The sequence below is a fragment of the Leguminivora glycinivorella genome, chromosome 16, assembly GCF_023078275.1.
Source record: "Leguminivora glycinivorella isolate SPB_JAAS2020 chromosome 16, LegGlyc_1.1, whole genome shotgun sequence".
NCBI lineage: Eukaryota > Metazoa > Arthropoda > Insecta > Lepidoptera > Tortricidae > Leguminivora > Leguminivora glycinivorella.
This window is the reverse complement of record NC_062986.1, coordinates 4,385,688-4,409,059: the sequence shown is the minus strand read 5'-3', so window position 1 is coordinate 4,409,059 and position 23,372 is coordinate 4,385,688. Positions and strand designations below refer to the sequence as shown.

Here is a 23,372-nt window from a genome sequence, read left to right as displayed (position 1 = left end):
TTGACACTATTATTGAACCTGGACGTCAACGTCCAGGTTCGGAAACTCCGCGATATCGTATACAAACAGAACTAGATTTAAGCCGTGTTTTTGGGACACTCGATATTTGATCTCATGTCTAAAAAGTATGTTTTAGAATTTACACTTAATAACGTACACTATAGTTACACGATTGATTTTGAATTGTTTTCCGACGCACAATTTTTATTATTTTTAATATATTTTAAACATATAAATAGATTGAATAACCTTGAATCTTGTATGTGTAACAATTTGCTTATTTTAAACTTGTTTGTTGAATGCGTTGCAGTGATAACAACCACCATGGATCTACACACACATTTAAATGCTTTTGTCACAGTATTCACCCGTTATAACACACTTTATGCCATATTTTATGCACTATACATCACTTTTAACTGCCTGAGACACACTTATTACCACATCCACGTGCATATGATAACACTGATAGCTAATATTGAACCAGTATTTGAGGTTATACTACCGCGTTGTGCGCTATTGCATCGCTTTACTAACCAGATATTACATGGTATAACTAGTGACGGGCACTAATAAAACATGTTTCTTAAAATTAGGTCTCTTTAACGCGGGGTCCCTTGCAACCGGACACGACGACTTTTTAATTGCGATGAATAAATATGACGCAGACATAGTCGCAATCAACGAATCGTGGATAGGACATGGCCAAGAAAAACGTGCGCCGGCGGTTCCTGGATATAAATTTCTCAACAGCCCGCGACCTACTGCGATGCGCGGAGGGCGCGGCGGTGGGGTAAGCTTTTACATCAAACGCGGTGTTCGCGCGCGCCTATCTACCCACCCCGTTGCAAATATTGAGCAGATGTGGTTAAGTATGACAATTAATCGTCGTAGTTTTATAGTAGGTACAGCGTATCGGCCAAATTGGGTAAACACTGATTTATTTTTTGATTCATGAAATAAAACTATGGAAACGGATTAAATCGCGTATAATGAATTTAAAATACATCCCGACGTTTCGAACTCTTTACAGCGTTCGTGGTCAACGAGTGACTGAGGAAAAATTAAAATGTGCAAAAGCTACCCACTTACAAGAAATATTAACGAACCATGACCACAAATAATATAGATTTCTAAGGCAGGTTCACACACTATTAATAAAGCTAGTTATACAATATTCAAAAAAATTTACCATTACTCTGTTAAAAAATAATAAACCAATTAATCTACACAAAATTGACAAAGAAACAAACTGCAAATGTCCAACACCATACAACACAAATGCCTCACAGCCTTCGTCGTGCTTGTTCCATTATCAGATGTACTACTGGATCCCAAGCCGGTGGTAAAGTAAAGCCATCGGGTTCCATACTTGGACCATTGCTATTTATTATTTACAGCGCAGATATAGTAAACCATATTAAATACTGCAAATATCATCTTTATGCAGATGACGTCCAATTATACTTTTCGACCCACCCTAGTGATCTACCTCAGGCCATTAACAATATAAATACAGATCTTAAAAGTATATCCACTTGGGCTGATAAAAATGGATTACTGCTCAACCCTCTCAAGTCCAAGTTCATGATTTTAGGTTCAAAAGTACAGATAGCAAAAGTCCTCGACCGTCAACCAGAAATAAGTATAGAAGGTTCAATAATAGAACGTGTGGAGGAAGCTAGAAACCTGGGGCTTGTGATCGACGGTCAGTTGCGGTTCGAAAAACATGTGAGAGAGTTGGTCAAATCCTGCTTCTTTCGCCTAAATACGAAATACCAAAATACCAAATACGAAATCTTTTGAGTGAGGAAGTACGTAAGATTTTATGTGAATCACTGGTTCTGTCTAAGCTGAATTACGGAGACATAGTGTATGGTCCACGTCTACAAGACAAAACACGTCGTCTTGTACAACGAGTACAGAATGCCTGTTACCGTTTTTGCTTTTCAATTCCGCCTAGAAGTCACATAACGCCATATTTAAATAAGGCTTCAATACTAAATATGTCGTCTCGCAGACACCTACACCTTGCAAGTCTTTTGTTCGGTGTCCTGAATGATAAGACTCCTGACTATTTGCATGCAAAAATACGCGTTTCCTCATTTCATACACGACACGGTACTAGAGCAACTAGGCGCTGCCTTTTGGAAACACATCCACACAAAACTGTAGCCTTTACTGGGTGCTTCCGGTATCTCGCAACCAAATGCTGGAATAATATCCCTCCACCATTAAGATGCCTTAAGACTAAGAATTCATTCAAATTTCATTTCAAAAAATACCTACTGGACAAGCAAAATTTAGGAATCCCATACGGGTACTTGGTTGCAGATTACCGGATCTAATCTAGTCTGGTCTGTTTTTAGTGTACACACACACACACACACACACACACACACACACACACACACACACACACACACACACACACACACACACACACACACACACACACATACACACAGACACACACACACACACACACACACACACAGACACACACACAGTCACACACACACGCACACTCCTTGTAATTTTATTTTCTGCAATTTATGTTTATGTCATGTTACTATAATGCAATCGTTTAGACATAGGCAAACTATTACTATTATTATTATTTTTTTACATTTTTTTTGTACAACGATCTGTTAGTGACCTGGGTTCTAGCAGAATTACCAGTTGCTTCGCCCGAAAGAGTGGAGCATATAACTGAGCCAGGACCCTTTTGTTTTTGCTGCAACGCACACAGCAAACCCACCCATATTTTAATGTATGCTATTGTTGTTTTTTCTGTAGTGTTAGTACTTTTTATTGTTTATTTTTGTTTTAATTGTTTAATTTTGGTGTGTATTGTAGCAAACAAATAAATGATTATCTTATCTTATCTTATCTTATCTTATCTATTATTATTATTTATTTATTACTAGCTTTTGTCCGCGGCTTCGCTCGCGTCAGAAAGAGACAAAAAGTAGCCTATGTCACTCTCCATCCCTTCAAGTATCTCCACTTCAAAAATCACGTCAATTCTTCGCTCCGTTTTGCCGTGAAAGACGGACAAACAAACAGACACACACACTTTCCCATTTATAATATTAGTATGGATACTCAAGAATTACAAAATAATACTTATACCACATCTCGGACACTGGCGATCAAATATATGAAAGAGGCGCGTTCCTAGCACACATTCTAAGCTCGTGTAGGTGAACGCGTACTATGCTTGTATGAGTGAGATATGACAGGTCGACTGTTCACGTTTTCGACAGGCGGTAACTGTGAGGTAACCGAGAGGGGGTGGGCGGCACTTTCAGCGGGGAGCGGGAGTGGCCATACTGTACGATGGTACTCTTTATTATACTGTGCTTATACAATGCTCCATAAAACTACAATTAGGTTGACTGTGGAGTCGTTTCAGTCTCTTTTTATACAGTTTTTGTAATGTTAATACTTAGTTGGAAGCAGCCCGTCGTCACTCCATAGTATGATAATATCATCAAGCAATGATTCCCAACAAGACGACACAAAAAAAATGCTATCAAATCAAAATGACATCTATTATTAATAGTACTAAAGTCCATTATATTTTGGTAGCAAAAATACATAGATAATAGAGTTTCATATTTCCTTAGTCTATGGCCTGACCTACGTGTTTTTTTTTCAAAACGTCAAGTCGTCAACGTCAAATCTGTCGTAACTTGTTTGAATTTTGTAAGTAAATAATAAAATAACTAAAGTTATTATAGCAATTTCGGGCAAACCAATAAGAAAGTGTGAAATTTGTGATGGTGGCTTGTTTTTGCCTAGCTTTGCACTGGATATATGCAGGTCGGTAACTAGTATTTTATTATATTTTCGTTTCGAGTTGCTAACAATTACCTACTCATTTAATCAATTTAAAGTAGTACTTATCATATACAGTCTACGATTTAAGCGAAAACATTCTGTAAATAAGTTTTTTCGTAAACAAACAAATAACCTAAAATACCAATAGAGTGTGACCAACTTATCGATAATCTCTTTATTTCAGATGACGATTATGGGTAATTTTAACAGGTAACGAAGAATCGGCATATTTATCCATCTCCTGTATGAAGATAATGTTGGGCAAAGGTTTTCAAGGCTTTTTGCAGTAAATATTAACTTTCCCTGGTAAACACGAAGATTGAAGCAACAAATACTGGCTTATAACAAAACTCTTAATTAGGAGGCAGTGCCAAATATGAACGTCAGGCACAGTAAATCATAGGGATTTTCTGCAAACGCCTCAAAATTAGTTCAACTGAGAAGTACTGTAAAGTAGTTGAAAAATTACTTCATGTAAAAGAAAAGTGATAGTATATTTTGCTTTTCGTCGTTGCGCTTTCCAAAATGTACATGTGTGTCGACATGACTTTTCAGTAGACGAAAAAAACGGTTTTATCGAAACGTCGCGGGCTGAAAGTCTGCAAAATTATGCTAATAATTTGTAAAAAAATATAATTATACTTATAATATTTAACCAAACACATAATTGTGACCTATTTTGTAGTTATATTCGTTTTACTACTTTTTGTGCACATGTCTGGTTTGGTTTGTGCCACTAAAGTTAAGTATGTGCAAATCGTGCACATGTAAGATAATGTTCTAAAAACTTTTCTGAAGGTAAGGGTAACATTATGTGCATTATGTGCATAAAACTTTTGAATAAAATTAATAATCATGGTGTTTACTTTTATTTTTTTAACTAAAAAAAATTGAACGGGAATGTGTTCATTGTGTTACCTATACATACTTAAATTAAGTTAGGTTATTAGTTAGTGGACAATATGGTATTCCCTTTTACTGGTAGTTGTTTAGTGGTGGTTTAGTGAAACACAGTTAAGTATAGTTGGAAATGATTTATAACGAAAAAAGCGAGTCAAAATTAACAGTTTCATATTCAAAATTATGTATTTAATTGTATAATAGATAATATATCTTTAATAAGCAGAAACGTCTACGAACTATACCACAAATCTCCAAATTAAAGGAAAAGTAGAAAAAACTTGCGACTGTATCTAAATTTGCGACTGTCCGGCGGTACTTCCATAACTCATAAATCTGCAGTTATATGTGGTCTAATGTATAGCGTTAGACTAATATAACAATCGATGTAGTAGTACTTTTTAATATTAATCGTGATGCAAATTATCATAAAAACCATGGTAGTCTCGGTGCATGTATCGTTTTAACGATTGTAAGCTGTTATATTTTGATTTTTCTATTTTTCGGGGTATATTATACATAGCAGACAGTTCTGCACTAGAGGCTCGTAATCTTTGAGGTAACAGTTGCCATTCATCTGGATGTCGTAATTTGTAGAATACTTCACCATTTTTATAAAGCTAACCCTGATGTCTGTTACTACGGGATCTCCGACTTTTTTTGCGGGTCTAATGGATTCGAACTCGCACACCAATTCGTAATTTTTGAAAAATGTGTAATCTAAGTGATGTATAATGTACCTACGGGTTAGTCGGTCGAGCTTGTGCCATTAGATTAATGTAATCGCTAGGCGCGTATATTGGAGGTTTGAACAGGTTTTCTAATGTAGAATGAACTCTGTCAACCTGCATCATAGTGTGGCCTTTTTCAAGATACCGCTGCTCTATTTCGATGTTTTGGTGTAGTGTAAAGTTAAGAAGAGCAGAAGATAATACCTTATTCCGGTTTTGGTAGCAGCAACCGTCTGAAAGTAGGATAACTTTTTTGAAACCTTGACCTACTTCGGCTTTCAAGAAATCTATCAAACAACTCGTAAACTGACTGGCCGTTACACCACCATCGCCTTCATGCCAGACATATAAGTGAACTTCCTTATCATTGTTTACGTATATTGTGAAGTTATGTACTTGTAGTTTCTGTTTATAGTATATTTCGGAAACCATCAATTTTGGTGCCAATAATACACTTTGAACATCCATGGTCAAAACCAGTACTTCCGAAGAGCATAAGGATTGGGCTTCATCTTTGGCACGATAGGCTTCCTCTTTCATTTCTTGGTGCTTTTCGAAATCGGTTATATCAATGCTTCCGTGTTTAAATGCTGTGCATGTGTCACATTGGTCTTTTCGTGGCTTAAAAATAGATATTTTTTCTGTTTTTAATACGGAAGAAAACAACTTACGATAAGCGATTTTTTTTACCATGAGCATGACACCATTGCTTGTATTCTCCAAACATATGTAACTTGCTCCTGAATGTATCTTCAACGTAGACTCTCTTAGAGCTTGCCCTACAGTAAGTAGTGGCTAGGCATTTTTGGCAATAGGGCTAACCATTATTTTGTGGAATCAGTTTTTGCTGAGACACGAGCACCATCTTCGGACGTTGAGTAGGTATTTTTCCTAGATTTATTAGTCTTCCGTTCAACAACCGGCCCTGTACCATCATCAATAGACTTTATCCACTCAATTAAAGTCTGGTTGTTCATGTCCAACGTGCTCAGTAAAAAACTTTTACATACCCTTACAAACTCTTTATTGCCGTTTGGTAGCACACAATCAAACCCGCATTGCTTTTTGGAATTTGTATCAGACATAACTCGTCTCCTCATTACTGGCCGAATGTGTACTAAGTTTTTTAAATTTATAAGCTTTTTTCTCTTGCCACGTTTCTAAACCCCAAAAATAATTAAAGACTAGAAGCCTTTGCTCTTCACTTATTGTTCCACAAAAAAACGTTCTCGGAGTTTTAGCAACGTCCAAGTTATGACAGCAAAGTTTAGGGTTCATCTTTTTTTTGTCTTTGGTCACAAAATTTAAAATAGTTTTATCATTATCTTGATTTTTTTCTAATTTTCTCCCCAAATACTGTTTACCAGTCACTCGTCGTTTTTTATTAAAAAGCCTGTCATTACGATAATCGTAAATATCTATTTCAGGCTCTTCGGCAGGCTCTTGTATGTATATAATTTCACCAGTCTGATCGTCTAGAATAAAATTAGCATTTTCGGTCCTTAAATTAATTTCATTAGCTTTGAATAATCCAGTCACTTCATCTAGTTCCAGAAAAGATACGTTATTATTTAATTCACTCTCTTGTTGGTTTGGCATAGAAGTATTCGTGTGTGAGCTACTTATTTCAGTTGAATTTGTTATCTGGTTTCGGGGTACAGTGTGCTCATCAGTAGATTCTTTGGGAAGTAGAAAAATCACACTTTATCACAATTTATTTCAAATTTTACACTTCGATAACCCTTCGCTAACTCAATCTACCGCCAGAATGCATTAAAAACGAAAATGTGACAAGTGCAAACCAATACTGATATGTGTTAATTGACTGGATTTAAAAACATTGTTAAGTGTTTTGTATACACTTGTATACTTTTTTTATTGATCATATCACATACTAAAATTGTGATCTTCGCCTCTGTTTCGATTTTGGACTTGTTTGTTTTTGTATTAGATGCGGCTTTTAAAAATATTGACAAATAGCAAATAAAAACAAAATCATAAAAATGCACATGTAAGGTTTGGAAAGCGCAACGACGTTTTGTTTTATTCATTTTATACAGGGGCGTATTAAAGGCGGCAGGCTCTTTTTAGAATAGCGAAGCAGCGTTTTTTCTTAAATTTCATACTTTATCGTCACTTAACGGGGCGATAATCCTGACTGGCTCAGGATGCCAACGCCGAATCCTTGAAATACGCCTCTGACTCTGACAGCCATCCCAGACATTTTTTTAAATATATGTATAAATACTATAAATTTACTGTTAAGTCGCCATACTGCAAAATATCGCAAATTTATCGATATCGATAAATATTAGGGACTGGGTTGGTCGAGCCTTAGCGATTTATTCTTTGTGTTGGTAGCAGTGACATGACCTCACGACTGTCGAAAAAACGCCTGCATAAATCGGTTCGAGGGTTGTTCGAGAGTGCCGACTCTTAAAACGTAGTGATTCAATGCTCTTTGGTTGGAAGTAGGACAATCGCTTATAGAGTATCCAAAAGATATTTTTTTAAGATCCTTTTAAAAGTACTTTTTTTGGGTTCCAGTACTAATCCCCGGCCAAAGAGTTCAAGAGATAGGGTACCTATACGTTTTTGAAGTGTTTGTCGCCATAGTAATTTGACACTGTGGGTACTACATATTTGCCTGCGGATATCGTCCTGGTGTTATGGCTATGATTGACTAGTTCAAGATGGTCCTTGTCTCCGTTAGGTCTCCAGTCTCCATTATGTCTCCATTATGTCCCCAGTAGGTCTCCAGTCTCCATTATGTCTCTGTTATGTCTCCGGTATGTCCCCAGTCCCCAGTATGTCTCTGTTATGTCTCCATTAGGTCTCCAGTCTCCATTATGTCTCCATTATGTCTCCATTATGTCTCCAGTCTCCAGTATGTCTCCATTATGTCTCCATTATGTCTCCAGTATGTCTCCAGTAGGTCTCCAGTCTCCAGTATGTCTCCATTATGTCTCCATTAGGTCTCCAGTCCCCAGTATGTCTCTGTTATGTCTCCATTATGTCTCCGTTATGTCTCCAGTCTCCATTATGTCTCCATTATGTCTCCAGTCTCCAGTATGTCTCTGTTATGTCTCCATTATGTCTCCAGTCTCCATTATGTCCCTGTTATGTCTCTGTTAAGTCTCCAGTATGTCTCCAGTCTCCATTATGTCCCCAGTCTCTGTTATGTCTCTAATAGATACTATAAAAGGGTCGGAGCGAGCCGACGCGCGTCATTCTTAAAATATCCACAAGACTAACAGTGTCTCTGGCTTTTGTGTGTTATACTGGTGAGTGAAGTTGTTCTGCTATTATTTCTCTGTTTGTTTTTACTTGGAAATTATTCTAAGTGATTGTAAACTTTGAAATTGTGTCTCTATTTGATTGTGCGGGGATAATATCGTCGTACAGTTGGACTTAGACCTGTGGTGGAATTGCTTTACCGTCAGTTGTGGGGTTATTTTAGTGTTCTATTTATAGTGTAGTGTTACATTTAAATTAATGTGTATAGTGAAGTTTTCTGTGCTTTGTTTCTTGAGTGCCGTCAAGCAATACAAAGACTGGGTCGATGTATGGCTGGTGCTTGGAGATAAGTCTGTGTTTGGTTTTGTAGGGAGTAATTCTTGCAAAACTAAGCTTAGATTATAGCACGTAAAGAAAACTTCACTCGTTTGTTTAGTTAGTCAGTAAAATTGAATTTAGTAATTTTCTATGGGGTTATTTTGTGAAAGTTATAAGCCAGATCATTGTTTGTGACAGACTGTTGTCCGGCTAAGCGCTTTATACCTTGCGGCTGTTAAACATAAGGCGTTTAGGGGTCTTTTGTTCCAAGTGGAGGGCTTGGGCGCTTTTATTTACTTACAAAAGCGTATTTTCTCACCGGTCTCAAAGAGTCCAACTGTTAGATGGAAGTGAGGACTTTCACGATTGACGAAAGACATTAGGAGTAATCCTTGCTCACAGAAATCGGCAGTATTTGAGGCTGGGGTCCTATATATATTTATATTTATTTACTCGGTGTTCTGGTTCATGCTGGCGTTGGTCGCTGGGGATTTCGGTTGTGATTGATCCATATCTAAGTAAAGTTTGATCGCAGCTGGGTTTCCCATGTGGCTGGTACTGGTGTGTCCTAGAATACTGGATATATACACGGATAGGGCGATCTACTCTCTGCTACCCTAGCCCGCGGGCAAAAGCAGAGGGGGGGATCAGAACTCAAGCCTATAGGTTGCCATATATACTTGTGCATATTTTGAACATTAGATCTATGGTAAGTGACGGTCTTTGTTTCAGATATGCTAGAGTAGGAAAAACGATAGGACTAGGGTAAAGTCACACACTATTTCTATGAAAGTAGAGTTCTTTTATGATTGGTCTTGGAATATAATTGGTCAACGTGTATTGTGGAGAAATAATTTAAATGGACTTTAAATGTGGTGTTTACTATCTTAAAATATGTGGTAAAACTGGTAATTTATAAAATCTCTTATTACTTAATTTATTTGAGTGAAATTAATAATTGTGGTAGCAATTTCTGATTTTTCGGTGTGGCTGCGGGACACTTGGTGTTGCTAACTGGTTTTTCAAGGTAAATTCTATCAAGTTGGTTAGAGAAACAAACTATTCTTTGGAATAAAAAGCATAGGTTTGTTATAGGGCCCAGTGGCATGCGAGCGCCGTCCACTGATGGAAAGTCAAAAGCTTAGAAAAGTTAGTAGACTTGCTTAGTTCTTATAAAAGTTAGCAACTGCTCGGTGTTTCGATAAAACATTAGAAAGATCGAGAAGTTATGGTCTATTAGCAGTATTGGGGAACGGGGGGTTTAGCTAGGGAAAAAGGAACAAAACAAAAAAGGGGTTAGTTCGTAGATAGATAGCCCTTCAGGCTTACTTGCTTAGGATCCTGATAAAGTGGTTTGATCAGGTCAGGGGTCCCATACCGCATCGCAAGCTCTTGCCCAAGCCGGGACCACTAATAAGGCGTAGCGGATGATTACCAAAATATTTTTTAATATTTATTTCATGTATGTTTCACTCACTAACTTTTATTCTAAAATTTCTTCATCACGTCATTAATTTTCTCACATATAACTTTCTAGGCCTAAATCTGATAAAATACTCTTCTATAACACTATATTATTATGCTACAATAACCTTTATTCTTCTTTAAAATATAAATAAGTAAAAATTTATTTAAATTTTTACTTATTTGTATTTTTTATTTTTGTATTTTTGACTAATATTTATTAGTCAAAAATACAGCTGATACTCATTAAAGGATCTAGGTTATCGCGGTTCACATCGAAGGGTTCTACATACACACACTAAACGATCACAAGGCCAAATTTACGGGGTATATTTAAAGGGGGGGGTTAGTTATACTGTTGGTTAGTCAAGTAAGTAAGTAAATAAGTAAGGTGAGCGGAGGTTTAGTTACATCCTATCTGCCATGGTTCTTCAAGGCCAACATATATTTAAGTTTGGATATGACTTTGATACTCTCCTTGAAATTTGTAACATATTTTGAGTGTATAACTATAAGTACCTATTATAAATTCATGCATCTATACCGGGAAATAAATCCACGCGACTGAAGTCGTGGGTAACAGCTAGTTTATACTAAGCATGAAAATATTGAAAATGTTTATAAAGGGCTCAGCATGATTTTCAGCAATATTTTATAAAGAGGTGTCTCTGAATTCCTTGTGACATGCTTTCATATTTCACCCGCAATTCGGGATGTTTTCCACCCACTTGTTTTATTTTTAGACAAAGGCTAAAGTTACGTTGTTGTTTTAGTCAAGCAAAGCTACTTTGCGGCCACTGACCTCTGTTATTAAATGAAAAATACATCTCATGTTACCCGAGACCATTATCCATACTAATATTATAAATGGGAAAGTGTGTGTGTCTAATTGTCTATACGCCTTTCACGGTAAAACGGGGCGATGAATTGACGGAGATAGTTGAAGAGACAGAGAGTGACATAGGCTGTTTGTCTCTTTCCCCCAATCCTTAAAATAGAGGGGGGGGGGGGGGTTGTATGGAGAATTCCGCAATTTTCGAATATAACTCGAGCGTAGCCGCGGGCTAAAGCTAGTGTTGTTATATGCGATCAGTTTCTTATTTATTAAATTTTTATTTTCGCATCGTGTTATATTACATTAGAGAACACTCCTAGAGAACACAAATTAAGTTATTTTCAAATATTTTTAGGAAGCCCTAAAAGCTTTTTAAGTAAGTGCATGTGGTTGTGACCCGGGCGTCGTTCGATTCCAACCTCGGACACTGAAGGGCTTGGTATCTTTTAAGACTTTTGAATGATTCACGGTTATTTTTATTATACTTTTATTGACCGTGATTTCCTTTTTGCAAATCAATATAAGTTTGGTGACTTTTTCTTTAGTACGTGACACTACACTAGCGGCACTCTTCGGCTACGCACGGAGAGTTTTAATAAAATAATAATAAAAATCAAACAGACACAAACAGACGCGGCGGGCGACTTTATTGTATAAGGTATACTAAGGTATGTACGTCAGTTTTCTTTATTAGATTTATCAGCAATCAACTACGTGTGAAAACTTTTGTTTCAATTTCAAAACTAGCTCGCTGCGCGAAATTTGCAGGAAATATTGCCACATTGCAGGTTCTGATCTAGCGTAAGTATATCTTAGAAAGGTGCCTTGAATATATACATTCGTCCGCACGTCAATACTTCAGTTCTATCTTATATATCTTTATTTGTTGAAGCGCAAAAGGGAGCTTAACCGTACGGCTTACGTTGCAGCTTATGGAGGCTTAACCCTTCGCACCTATGACACAATACAATACCTACTCTTTATTGCACACCTCACATAGCTTACAATTAATGCACTAGAAACAGAAAAAAACAACAATTAAACAAAGGTAACAACAGACGTCTCATTATCTTTTCCAGACAACTGTTCGCACCTATATCACATTTTGAACTGAGTGCCTAAACACTACTGACCTCGGTCCATCCTCGCAAATCTTCAACTCTGAGTGAGCTGACACAATCCACGTCCACTACATGACTTCATCGAGACATAGAATCCCGACCGGCGGGGCAACTATAGCAACCTGCCGTTCCACAGAACTTAATTTAGATAGAAGAAACAAATTCATATATTTGTATAGGGGCCGAGCGTGTCAAATTTTGTACTGAAGTTGATTCTTGCCTGTAATTTTAAATATGTCTCAGGCTCTTGATTGTTCATAATTTTTGTATAGGTGCAATTGAATATCACGTAACGAGGCATTTTTTATGTTTTGGTTGACTTCAACTTACAAAAATTGACGCCCGAATGCTGCAAGCTGCGAGTAAAGACGGACAACTCAGTGGATTTCACTGAGTTCATTTGACACGCTAAGTAGATACGTTTGCTTGATCTATGGTATATATGACATCTGTGTGCCGTTCCCTCAATAGTTCTTTACACCGATCGCTTTATATTTAAGACGATACAGGAGGGGTCAATTCTCCATACAAACGCTCTCGACTATTTCCTCCCTGGTTTTTGAAGATATAGCAATGATTTTTTCAACATAGATTATTATTATTTTTATCTTTTTGATATTCTTATTTTTAAAGACGCTAGAGCCCATCAAAAATTTCCAAAAACGGCCTAATTGATAATGGCGCAATAAAAGGTGTGGTATTCAAAATTGGTAACAATCAGCCAAAAAAAAAAAACAAAACGGCCCAACACAGATTATTTCATTGTTATTCAGATTCTCAAATTTAGTTACGATTGATTAAGTTTTGAAGGAGGAAACAGTCGAGAGCGGAACCTCGATTTTAAAGATTTTTCGCAATATATTTTAACCGAGTTGTTCTAAACGGACATTTTTTTTGACAAATCTAGTTAATAACACTAGTATATTTAACTAAAATTCATAAATTGAAAGTGGAGCTCCTTTCCATTTTAACATTTTCGCTCCTGTAGCGTCTTAATGGCCGAACAACTTTGAGACTACGTCTTTCTTTTGTTTGCATCAGTTTGATCATACATACATACATACAATCACGCCTGTATCCCATAAAGGGGTAAGCAGAGCACACGAAACTACCAAAGCTTCAGTGCCACTCCTGGCATATAAGGGGTTGAAAGAAAACGAAACTGTGACATTGCAGTGACAGGTTGCCAGCCTCTCGCCTACGCCACAATTTAACCCCATATCCCATAGTCGCCTTCTACGACACCCACGGGAAGAAAGGGGGTGGTGAAATTCTTAACCCGTCACCACACAGTTTTATCATGTATGATTAATAATGTGATGTCTTGTTCCAGCCACCTTCGGAGGGCGAGCTAGCAGCGCCAGTTGGGGTGCTGAGCCGCATGCATCGTCTGAGGAACCTCAAGACGGGAACCAAGGTGAGCTTGATCTGCTTACAGTCATCATCATCGACCGTTCCAGAGCATTTCTTTTTTTTTTGCCACTTTTATGAAGTGTGAAATTAAAAAAAAAATGCTATTTCTACTCAGAATTAATAGCTTTTTCAATCCTAGTATGTAGTTAAAAAAATTGTCCCAATACGATTTTTCTTATTTTGTTACCATTTTACGTACATGTTGTATGGGGTAACAAAAATGTATGGAAATTCTGGGACACTTTGTCTCCCATTGAGATTGAAAGTAGGTACTCGTGATTCTGAGTACAATTGACCTAAAATTTCCTAAAACAAAAAAAAAATTTTGGCAAAAAAAAAGAAATGCTCTCCAGCGACCTTTATAAGGTAAGGTCCTTTGTTTACATTACTATTACCTATAATTATGTTTGTTAGTAATCTCTGTTATATTTTCCAATGATTGTATGATCAAAACTCGTATAGTTAAGGGTACCCCCACATCTAGCGTCACGCAAGCGTAGCGTCGGGCCAACTGTATGTAAAAAGACGCTGCGTCGACGTCGCGCTGACGCGGCGTCAGGCTTTGTCATATACAGTTGGCCCGACGCTATGCACGCGAGACGCTAGATGTGCCCCCCCCCCTAAGTGAAATAGAATATCTCAACCCCGTATCGCAGATAAATTCACATACTAAAGCGATTATTATTCGGGTTTGAGTGGTAAGGCCGAACATAACTACACATAGTAGGTGCCAGTCAGGCAGCGTTATCTATTCCGGCACTTCCGGCGTAGCCGAATGGCAATCGTCGACCCCAGACGCCGACAGAAATGTAGTCTAGCTCTGTCACGCCAATATGCAAGGGCGATAGAGATAGATAGCTACGAAACAGATATTGTCGTCAACGTTTGTGCATTCGGTTATTTACGCACATTGGTCCCACATACATACATCACGCCTGTATCCCATAAGGGGTAGGCAGAGCACATGAACTACTCAAGTTCCAGTGCCACTCTTGGCAAAAAGGGGTTGAAAGAAAACGAAATTGTGTCATTGATCCCACGTCCCACGTCCCACGTCCCACCAAAAGCCATCAGTAATCGATGAACTATCGGCTGGGTGGGAGTAATGCCTTAATAATTATTTATTTACTTTTGTGTGCTTTTATGTAGTATCCCTAATTTGAATAACTATTCAAACGAACCCTTCTTTATTATGCAAAATACAACATTGTCATGAAGATATACCTAGCCACGCGTGAACGAAATTCTTGCTCCGAATTTCATCTTTTCTACCCAACAGTGTTGAGTGACTTGAGTGTATACTAATTTACGATTGTATAAGAAAATAATCTGTTAGTTTTTCACTTAAAGTATTTTTTTCAACAACACAGTTATTTTAAATACGTGTTTATGAAAATTATTGGAGCTCTCCCAGCTGAGTAATATTGCTCTAAAGATTTATGCCTGACATCTGGAGTCTGGAGCTTTATTCGACCCGAAAAACTGACGATTCGTGTTGATGTGGATAAAATCGCAAAGTGTCACCTGGGCATTTTCAGAATTTGGAACCCAAAATTAGCGTAAGACGATAATTAAGAATGAGATTTCAATAAAAGTATTGTTTTTGTGTTAAGTACATAAAGTTTAAGCGATAGTCTACATTCAGAACGCGAAAAAAGTAAATTTTTAGACAGATTTTATGCTTAATTATCGTCACAAAACTGACAGCGAGTTCATTTTTGTTAACAACTTACGCTAATTGGGGTGTCCGAAATTTTGAAAATGCCCTTAACAGTTTTTGTTTATAGATACAGTTGATCGAATTAAGACTTTATTATAATCAACATGCGATATCCACTGAATTGATTTTAAAATAATGAGACTTTGAAAGTTAATGTGAGTGGAATAAGACCTCTGCTGGTACATCTTAAGGCTTTTATTAAAAAGTTAGGCATTCTCGGACAGGTTGCGATTTAAATCGGTGTTTCAGAAATGGATTACACTTGTTAAATTATATTTTACGCAGTAATTTTTTATGTTACTAAGCGCGGAATTTATTTTTTGGTGCAAATTTGTGATAAATTGAAAGTAATTTACCGTAACTCCAGATTTTTCTATAAAATATGTTGTGTTTTCAACGAATTTTACGACAGGTATTGTGTATATAAATTGATGGCATAATATTAAATTAGTTGATGCATTTTGTTTTGTTCAGTTCGTGTGTTTTCATCAGCGATTGTTAACGTTTTCATATGCTAAATGAGTCTACTGACTATCAGTTGATATCGCCATGTCAAAAACAAGCAAATAGTAGTCCGTTACCGTCAGACGTTCTAATATTAAGTTGGCTCTTTAATAACCCTAATACCTTTATGCTAATGTTTTAATAAACATGTTTGTTGCAGCCTCAAACCCTATTCAACGACAAGGGCAAATATCCAACTCTTACCCGGATGTCATACTGCCAGTGCCGCCTGCCCCGGGTCTTCACTAGCGTCTTCGAGCGATTTGGCTGGACGCACGTTGCATTGCTGCTTGACAAGTCAGATCTGTTCTCACTTACTGTGGGTAAGCGGTAATGTATTGCGCTAGTTGGTATACCCGATAGGTACATGGATGTCATGGTACTCGTTTTGGTGCTGCCTGGCATATTCACCAGTGTGTTCGAGCGTTTCGGTTGTACTCACGTTGCATTGCTGCTTGACAAGTCTTCTATTCTCACTTACTGTGGATAAGCGGTAATGTATAACGTGACAGTTGGTACACCCGATGGTTCTAACGATATCATGGTGCTGGTGACAGGCGCATCTGCTTCTTTGAGCGTTTCGGCTGACTCATGTTACATTGCTGCTCGATAAATAAGTGCTTGTAACCCGTACCTGTTATTATTGTGAGTACTGAGTAAGCAGTAATGTATATCCCGTTTCTCCGTTACATTGATCTCTACTACCCGAAGGTTGTCTGGTAGAGATCGCTTTTTAGCGATAAGACCGCCTGTTGTTGCTTAATTTCTTGTTTGATCTTATTTGTTGTATGTAATTACTTAATGTGCACAATAAAGAATATTATTATTATTTGTATGTCTTACCATATCTCGGGACCATGGGGTCCCGGACTTTTGGGAGGCATGTGTGGGGCCGAAGCCAACAGCACAGAGGCCCTTTTAGACACTTTAATCTAAAGGCAAGGGATACACCTGGCGGATACCATCCCCGAGCGCACAATATGATACATCCGGAGATGGTCCCCGCCAGGTGTAAAGACTATTTCAGTGCAGCACTTTTGTGTTGCGATGGGAACTAAGGTCATAGGCTATTGTTGTGCAAGTTGGATGGACTGGATAATGGTCTATGGGGGGAGACTATCGGACACCTGCCATGACAACTAGTCTCAAGATTGTAAAAGACAGGCGATGACTCGCCAACTCATTGAGTGGGCCCTGCAAAACGGCCGCACGCATGGTGCGACAACAGAGCAACACTTGAAGAGTGGCTGAAAGGTTGTCGAGAGGTGAGACTGCGGTAGCCAGATCCCGGTGATCCGTTCAGCAGGCCGCCGGCGTTATGACATTTTACACTTCCAACCTGGAGCATAGGTCCCACTCTTGCGAATCCACTCTGGCCGGCCGGTTAAGGCAAGCGCAGAGGCGAGGGCTAGATGGAAGTGCCCTCTGGAATAGGGGTCCGCGGTGTCGCCACTCACCGTCAGCTCGCCACAAGCTGCCCCCGCGGGCTTATTATTATTATTATTATTATATCGCGCTAGTTGACACACCCGATGTTCGGAAGTGATGGCGCAGGTGTACCGCCTGTCTCGCGTGGCGTTCCGAGTGGTCGCACGTTGCATTGCTGGTTGATAAGTAGGACCTTACTAAGCGGCAATATACATTACTGCTTAATAAGACAGCTTTATTCTCCCCTACCGTAGGTAAGATGTACATCTATCAGACCTTAGGCCTTCTAAGGAACTTCTACGACGATATATCCCCTGGAAATGTTGTTCAGAATTTGTGTTTTACAAAAAATACTAAGGGGCTTTAAATACCTACATATACCTATATACTGTAGGATATAGGCTGCGCTGCGTATACAAGGGATGCCAGGGATTAGCTTGAACGGCAAGGTTAACGCGTATGTGATTCATAAGCCTCAGTTTCTCTTTCTTTACTGCCTGAAAAGCATAAAGGTCGTAAGTGCACGTAGATTGTATGGGGGTTAAGCCGTTTATTCTTACATAAAAGAATATACGAGGTAATACAAATGCAGCGGAGGATAAAATTGAAACAAAGGATCTGCAGAGAAAACGTGGGTGAAGCTATTAATCATACAGGACGTATGAAGAACTTGGACTATGTTTAAGGCATAGAGAAATAAGTAAGGGGAGTTGTAACTCCATACATCAGTAATGCGGGTCAAATAGCGTGAATTATCAGTACCACTACTCGATACTAGGTGGCAGCAGTGTCTCATCTGCCAAAAATGTAATAAATTAGCTTAGTTTACAACTTATATTACAAGCAGAAGGAAATGAAAACAAAATACTGATTATTGCTATTTTAATATGTATTAGCTAAAAATTGGTGAGCATTAGTGCGTTTTCACATTATCCGATCCGATATCGGATGTCGGAAGGATTTCAATAGAAAAAATCCAAGATGGCGCCTGTAATGTATGGGATATCGGTCCGACATCCGATATCGGATCGGATAATGTGAAAACGCACTTAGACTCATCGTTCATCGCGACATCTATTGACAAGTAGAAGTACTAATAATTTATGCTAGTTGACGCATGATTGACACGTGACTGTCGCTAGATGTCACTTAACTATGCCTATACAAATAACTCGCATTCACTGATGTACGGAGTTACAAATCTTCCCTTATTTATTTCTCTTTGGTTTAAGGTCAACAGTACCTACCACTACCTCGGTTTCTAAAAATTGTTATTATTTACACAGGTAAAAGCCTAGAATGGGGCCTTCGGAAAGAAGGTGTACTGAAGGCGGTACGAGAACTCGATGGCAATGAACAGGATCGCCAGCGAGAGCTTTGCGAAGCCCTGTTGCGAGATGTCAGCATGTATGCTAGAGGTAACGTCCATACTAAGGTTTGGGGCTGAGTTGATCTGCGTAAGGTGTCCCCAATATTTATTTATTTATTATTTATGGTTCTGGTTTCGTCTCCTTCGCCGTCGAGGCAATCCGTCTTTGGAATTCTCTCCCTCTCTCTATTCGACAAGCCCCAAGCAAACTCGTTTTCAAACGACTGCTCCGCAAGCATCTTCTGGCAGAAGAATTCAAGTAATGTTCACCATCATATATATGTAATTATATATATTAGTCTATCTACATATAAATTTATATAAGTATTAGTATTCAACCTGAGTTTAGTAAATTTATGTTTGATGTCACGATTATATTTGTCTCTGTTAGCTATTATTTCTCCTGCGCCAACATATATGTCTCTGTTTAACCCAATGGTTGACTGGTAGAGAATGCCTTTTGGCATTAAGTCCGCCATTTGTACATGTTTCTTTAGTTGTGCAATAAAGTTTAAATAAATAAATAAATATTTATTTAAGTACATTAAGGTGTTTATACATATTTTTGGCACTTTGTATTCGCAGCTGTGTTGTTTACTGTACTTCTTTTGCTCTCTCGTGGTCGGGTCGGGTAAATAAATGGATCGTATATGGATTCCCTTGAATTAAATTAAATCTAGGTCCAAGCAAAATTAATTCAGCTTTGTGCGAATACCCTTAGCAATAACTCTCATGAGCTTTTAATTCGAAACGCTGCGTTTAAAGTTCAAAGCGGGAAAATAAATGGATGTTGTGTTCAGTAACTTGCGTTTAATAGACGGACTGACAGACGCAGGGTTGGAAATGAGGTTATGTAGTTTTTATTACATGATTTTACTTTTAAGCGTTTATTTTTGAGTAATTTGAAATTTTACATGCTTTTTACTTTTTTACTGATCTGGGTTACGTAACCGATTGGCACAAACGCTCACGAAACGAAACGCTCGTAGATATTTATCTCTATCGCTCTTGCGTATTGGCGCGACAGAGCCAGACTACCTTTCGCGGAGTTTCGTTTTCGTTTCGCGTCGTAGAAATGCCATTCGGCTAAGGCACCTGGGCGACGAAGCTCGGAGTTCTATTTTATTGTATCGTGTTTTTAGATGATATACAACGAAAGAAAAACTCATGAAAACTCGAAAATTGGCGTTTCTTGGGACCTAAGAATAATCTAGATCGGTTTTTCACCCCCGAAAACACCCAAATAACAAATTTCAGTGAAATAGAACTGATTCCTATCTAATCTTATATAAACAGCGTATGAGTGATTCTTAATTCCATGAGCGTACACGTTACCCGTCTTAAGGCCATGCATCGATAAATATTAGGATTTTAGATTCACTGGTGTGCTTAGCCCCGGAAACCTAGAGATCTGATTTTAGGATATGTATATCTTGACTATATGATTGAAATTTTTGTACAGCTCGAAACACGAATGCTTACAATTTTCTCGATAGAAATTTAATCCAAAGTAAGGCCTTAATTTTTCGTTTAACTAACATTGTGAAAAAAATATGCAACTTTAATCAGTCTAACCTACTTTAAAGTGAAGGTTTCCAAATTATCTAGTCTCTCGTAGAAGGAAATATTTTTTATTATCGTATATACAAAGATTTATCATCATTTACGATATCATGAATTCAACAGAAAACGGCCATTTTATGCGGTTTCGTTTCTCTTTCTTTCATACGTCAATCGTATACATGTGTCCTTATTGTCAAAAATGTCAGACGGCCGGCGGGCCTCGAGGAGGCAAGACCTATGTCAAATCGCGCAGCGTTTTGACAATTTATAATTACGAAAATTTGGACGTAGTTTAGCGAAAAGGATTTATCTCCATAAAATTGCCATTGAAATGAATGACTATTGTTATTGTCAGAAAGTTTAAATTCTATTGGCAATGTTTGTGGGTTAGATCCTTTTCCATAAACTACGTTCATTTTGTATATTTATTATATATACGCATGTGTGCGTATTGCCAAAGCTACGTCAAACTCTATACTATTTGAGTTACAAGATGCTATGAAATTTCGACAGGAACGATAATGTGTCCGTGGCCCTGTGGTACCAGCCATCAGCTAAATATGCTAACTTCTAGGTGATTTTTTTCCATTTTATTTCGAAATTTCTACTTTTTGTTTTTTTTTTCTTTCTTATTATACCAAATAAATTATAAAATAAAGAAATTAATATTAATTCATCTTCAAAAGAAGAAAACCTTTTCTGAGGGAGCCTAACCTAATGTATACAATGTTGTTTTGTGTGTTGTACATAATTTACACAATTATAAGTGAAATAAAATAAAACAAAAATAAAAAAATACATTCATTGAAAAATAAGAATAGATATTGCAATAAAAAAAATTACAATGTTTAAGTTGGTTGCCCACGCAACGGGATTTGAACCCACAACTCTGGAGTGAAATCCTTGTACATATTGGATTGGACTGGCCCTGCCGGCCTGCTAAAGCTGATGTCCCTTGTTCGAATCCCGCCAAGGGTATTTATTAGTGTGAGGAGTACTTACAGATATTTATTTGGCTCATTTTCTCATTTCATCATCTCCAAGGCCATTTACATAAACGACTCATGGTTTTATACGTACTGATAAGTTGGATGTGTTTCAGTACAATTTTAAAATGTTAAATCTGCCGTTTCGGCTTGGCTATTAAAACATAAGTAATTATGTCGTTCTCTGCTATAATTCTTTGATATTTGCTACTTAGTACGTACTTCGCTATCAAACAACCTGTATGGTCTGTGCAGTGATCTTTCTGTTCTGCGGTTGTCTGTGATTATATAAAACTCGTTGACGTTGGTATGTCAAAATATTTTCTGTAGCTTATGCTAAAAATACAAAAGATACAAAAACAATGGTATAAGAAAGGGAAAAGACAGACTCCAGGTACATGGTTATTTTTTAAATACATCCAGCAGCGGGGCAGGCAGGGCCCAAGGTGACCGACCTACGCGCCGTGTACAGGAGTACCGCCTTCTGCATCTCACCCCTAGCGAGTGTCGCTCACTTTTGCCTATGAGATCGTTCGCCGAAACGACGATGATCGTCGAATCAACCAAGTATCTCGACCATTTTCGAGAACTGGCGCAGGTAAGTACCTACTTGTAGTACGGTACTTCGCGGTCCACAAGATTGTATAGAAAATACTAACTGCTGGTGAATTATCCTAGTTATGAGGTCATGTCTGTGCAATGTGCCCGAGTGACTCACCGGGATAGTGTCCGACAAATGTTATTATTATTGTTTATATATAGCTAGACTCAAGCTTAATCCAGAACTGTAAAATAAACCTAAGAATTGGCTTTCTCTTTTTTAGGGTTTCATACCAAACATAGGCACAAAAGGAACCTTTCTGGTGCGGTTCGGCCCGTCTATTTTCTGCGTGTTCGGCAAAATACTCGATGACTCTATGTCTCTTACATAGTTTCTCTTAGTGCGTTTTCACATCATCCGTTCCGATATCGGATGTCGGACCCATCCCATGTCCCGTATATTTACGCCACCATCTTTGATTTTTTTATTTTGAAATCTTTCCTACATCCGATATCGGATCGGATAATGTGAAAACGCACTTACACACTACTTTACTTTTCAAGTAAGTAAATAAGTTAATCTTCTTTATTGCCCCACAAAGATAACAGGTTTACAAATTTAATAACAGAATTACATTGAAAATAAAGGCAGCAACAGGCGGTCTTATCGATGTATGCGATCACTACCAGAATTCCTTATTAGGGTAGCACGAAATAAAGCATAGTTTTGGTATTTCCGATGAACTACAGTATGGATTCTTCAAAAAAGGAGTGTACTTAGTTTCTAATGGGTCGGCAACGCGCATGTGACACCCCTTGAGTTGCAGGTGTCCATAGTTTCCGGTGACCTCTTTTCCTCTTACCTGCCGCCGACGTGGTATAAAAAAAATTGTAAAAGGTAATTTAAATAATATAAGGTACCTAGTTTTAATTATCAATTTTAAAAACTTGTGTTTTTGACCAACTTCCAAATTTCGAGGAGGTTATCATTTATCAATTCGTGTGTAATGTTTGATGTTTGTTACTAAGTAGAGACAGGTTTCGATTTTTTTTTGTGTATGTACATATTATTGAAAGCCAGTTCTGATAATTGGATTCTGGAGAAATCGAGAAAACTCCTAAAGTCTGAAAGGCGCATAATATATAGTGATTTTTGTGTTTTATTAGAACATCATGCATTTCCATTCAAAACAGTCACATATGGTGAAGTGGAACAGTTTATGATGATCAGAGCGGAACTCTTCAACGACGAATTTAACCAGTTAAGTTTTTTAAGCACTTTGAGGTTTCAAGTCAGATTTCGATCATGCTGGAGTTTTGGTGATCTCTTTTGGATACCAATCCATGAAAGATCAAGGGAACTTCTCAAATTTGAACGGCACACTTGTAGTGACTTT

The 23,372-nt window shown here is 37.8% G+C and overlaps 1 protein-coding gene across 1 annotated transcript in view; it reads left to right on the top strand.

The window, feature by feature from the left end:
• Nucleotides 1–23,372, top strand: part of LOC125234896 (receptor-type guanylate cyclase gcy-28) — a 163,420-nt gene that overhangs the window by 51,992 nt on the left and 88,056 nt on the right. Inside the window, exons 3-5 of the mRNA XM_048141317.1 lie at nucleotides 13,786–13,869; nucleotides 16,250–16,412; nucleotides 18,804–18,935. Coding sequence (XP_047997274.1) covers nucleotides 13,786–13,869; nucleotides 16,250–16,412; nucleotides 18,804–18,935 — 379 coding nt within the window. The remainder of the gene's footprint in view (nucleotides 1–13,785; nucleotides 13,870–16,249; nucleotides 16,413–18,803; nucleotides 18,936–23,372) is intronic.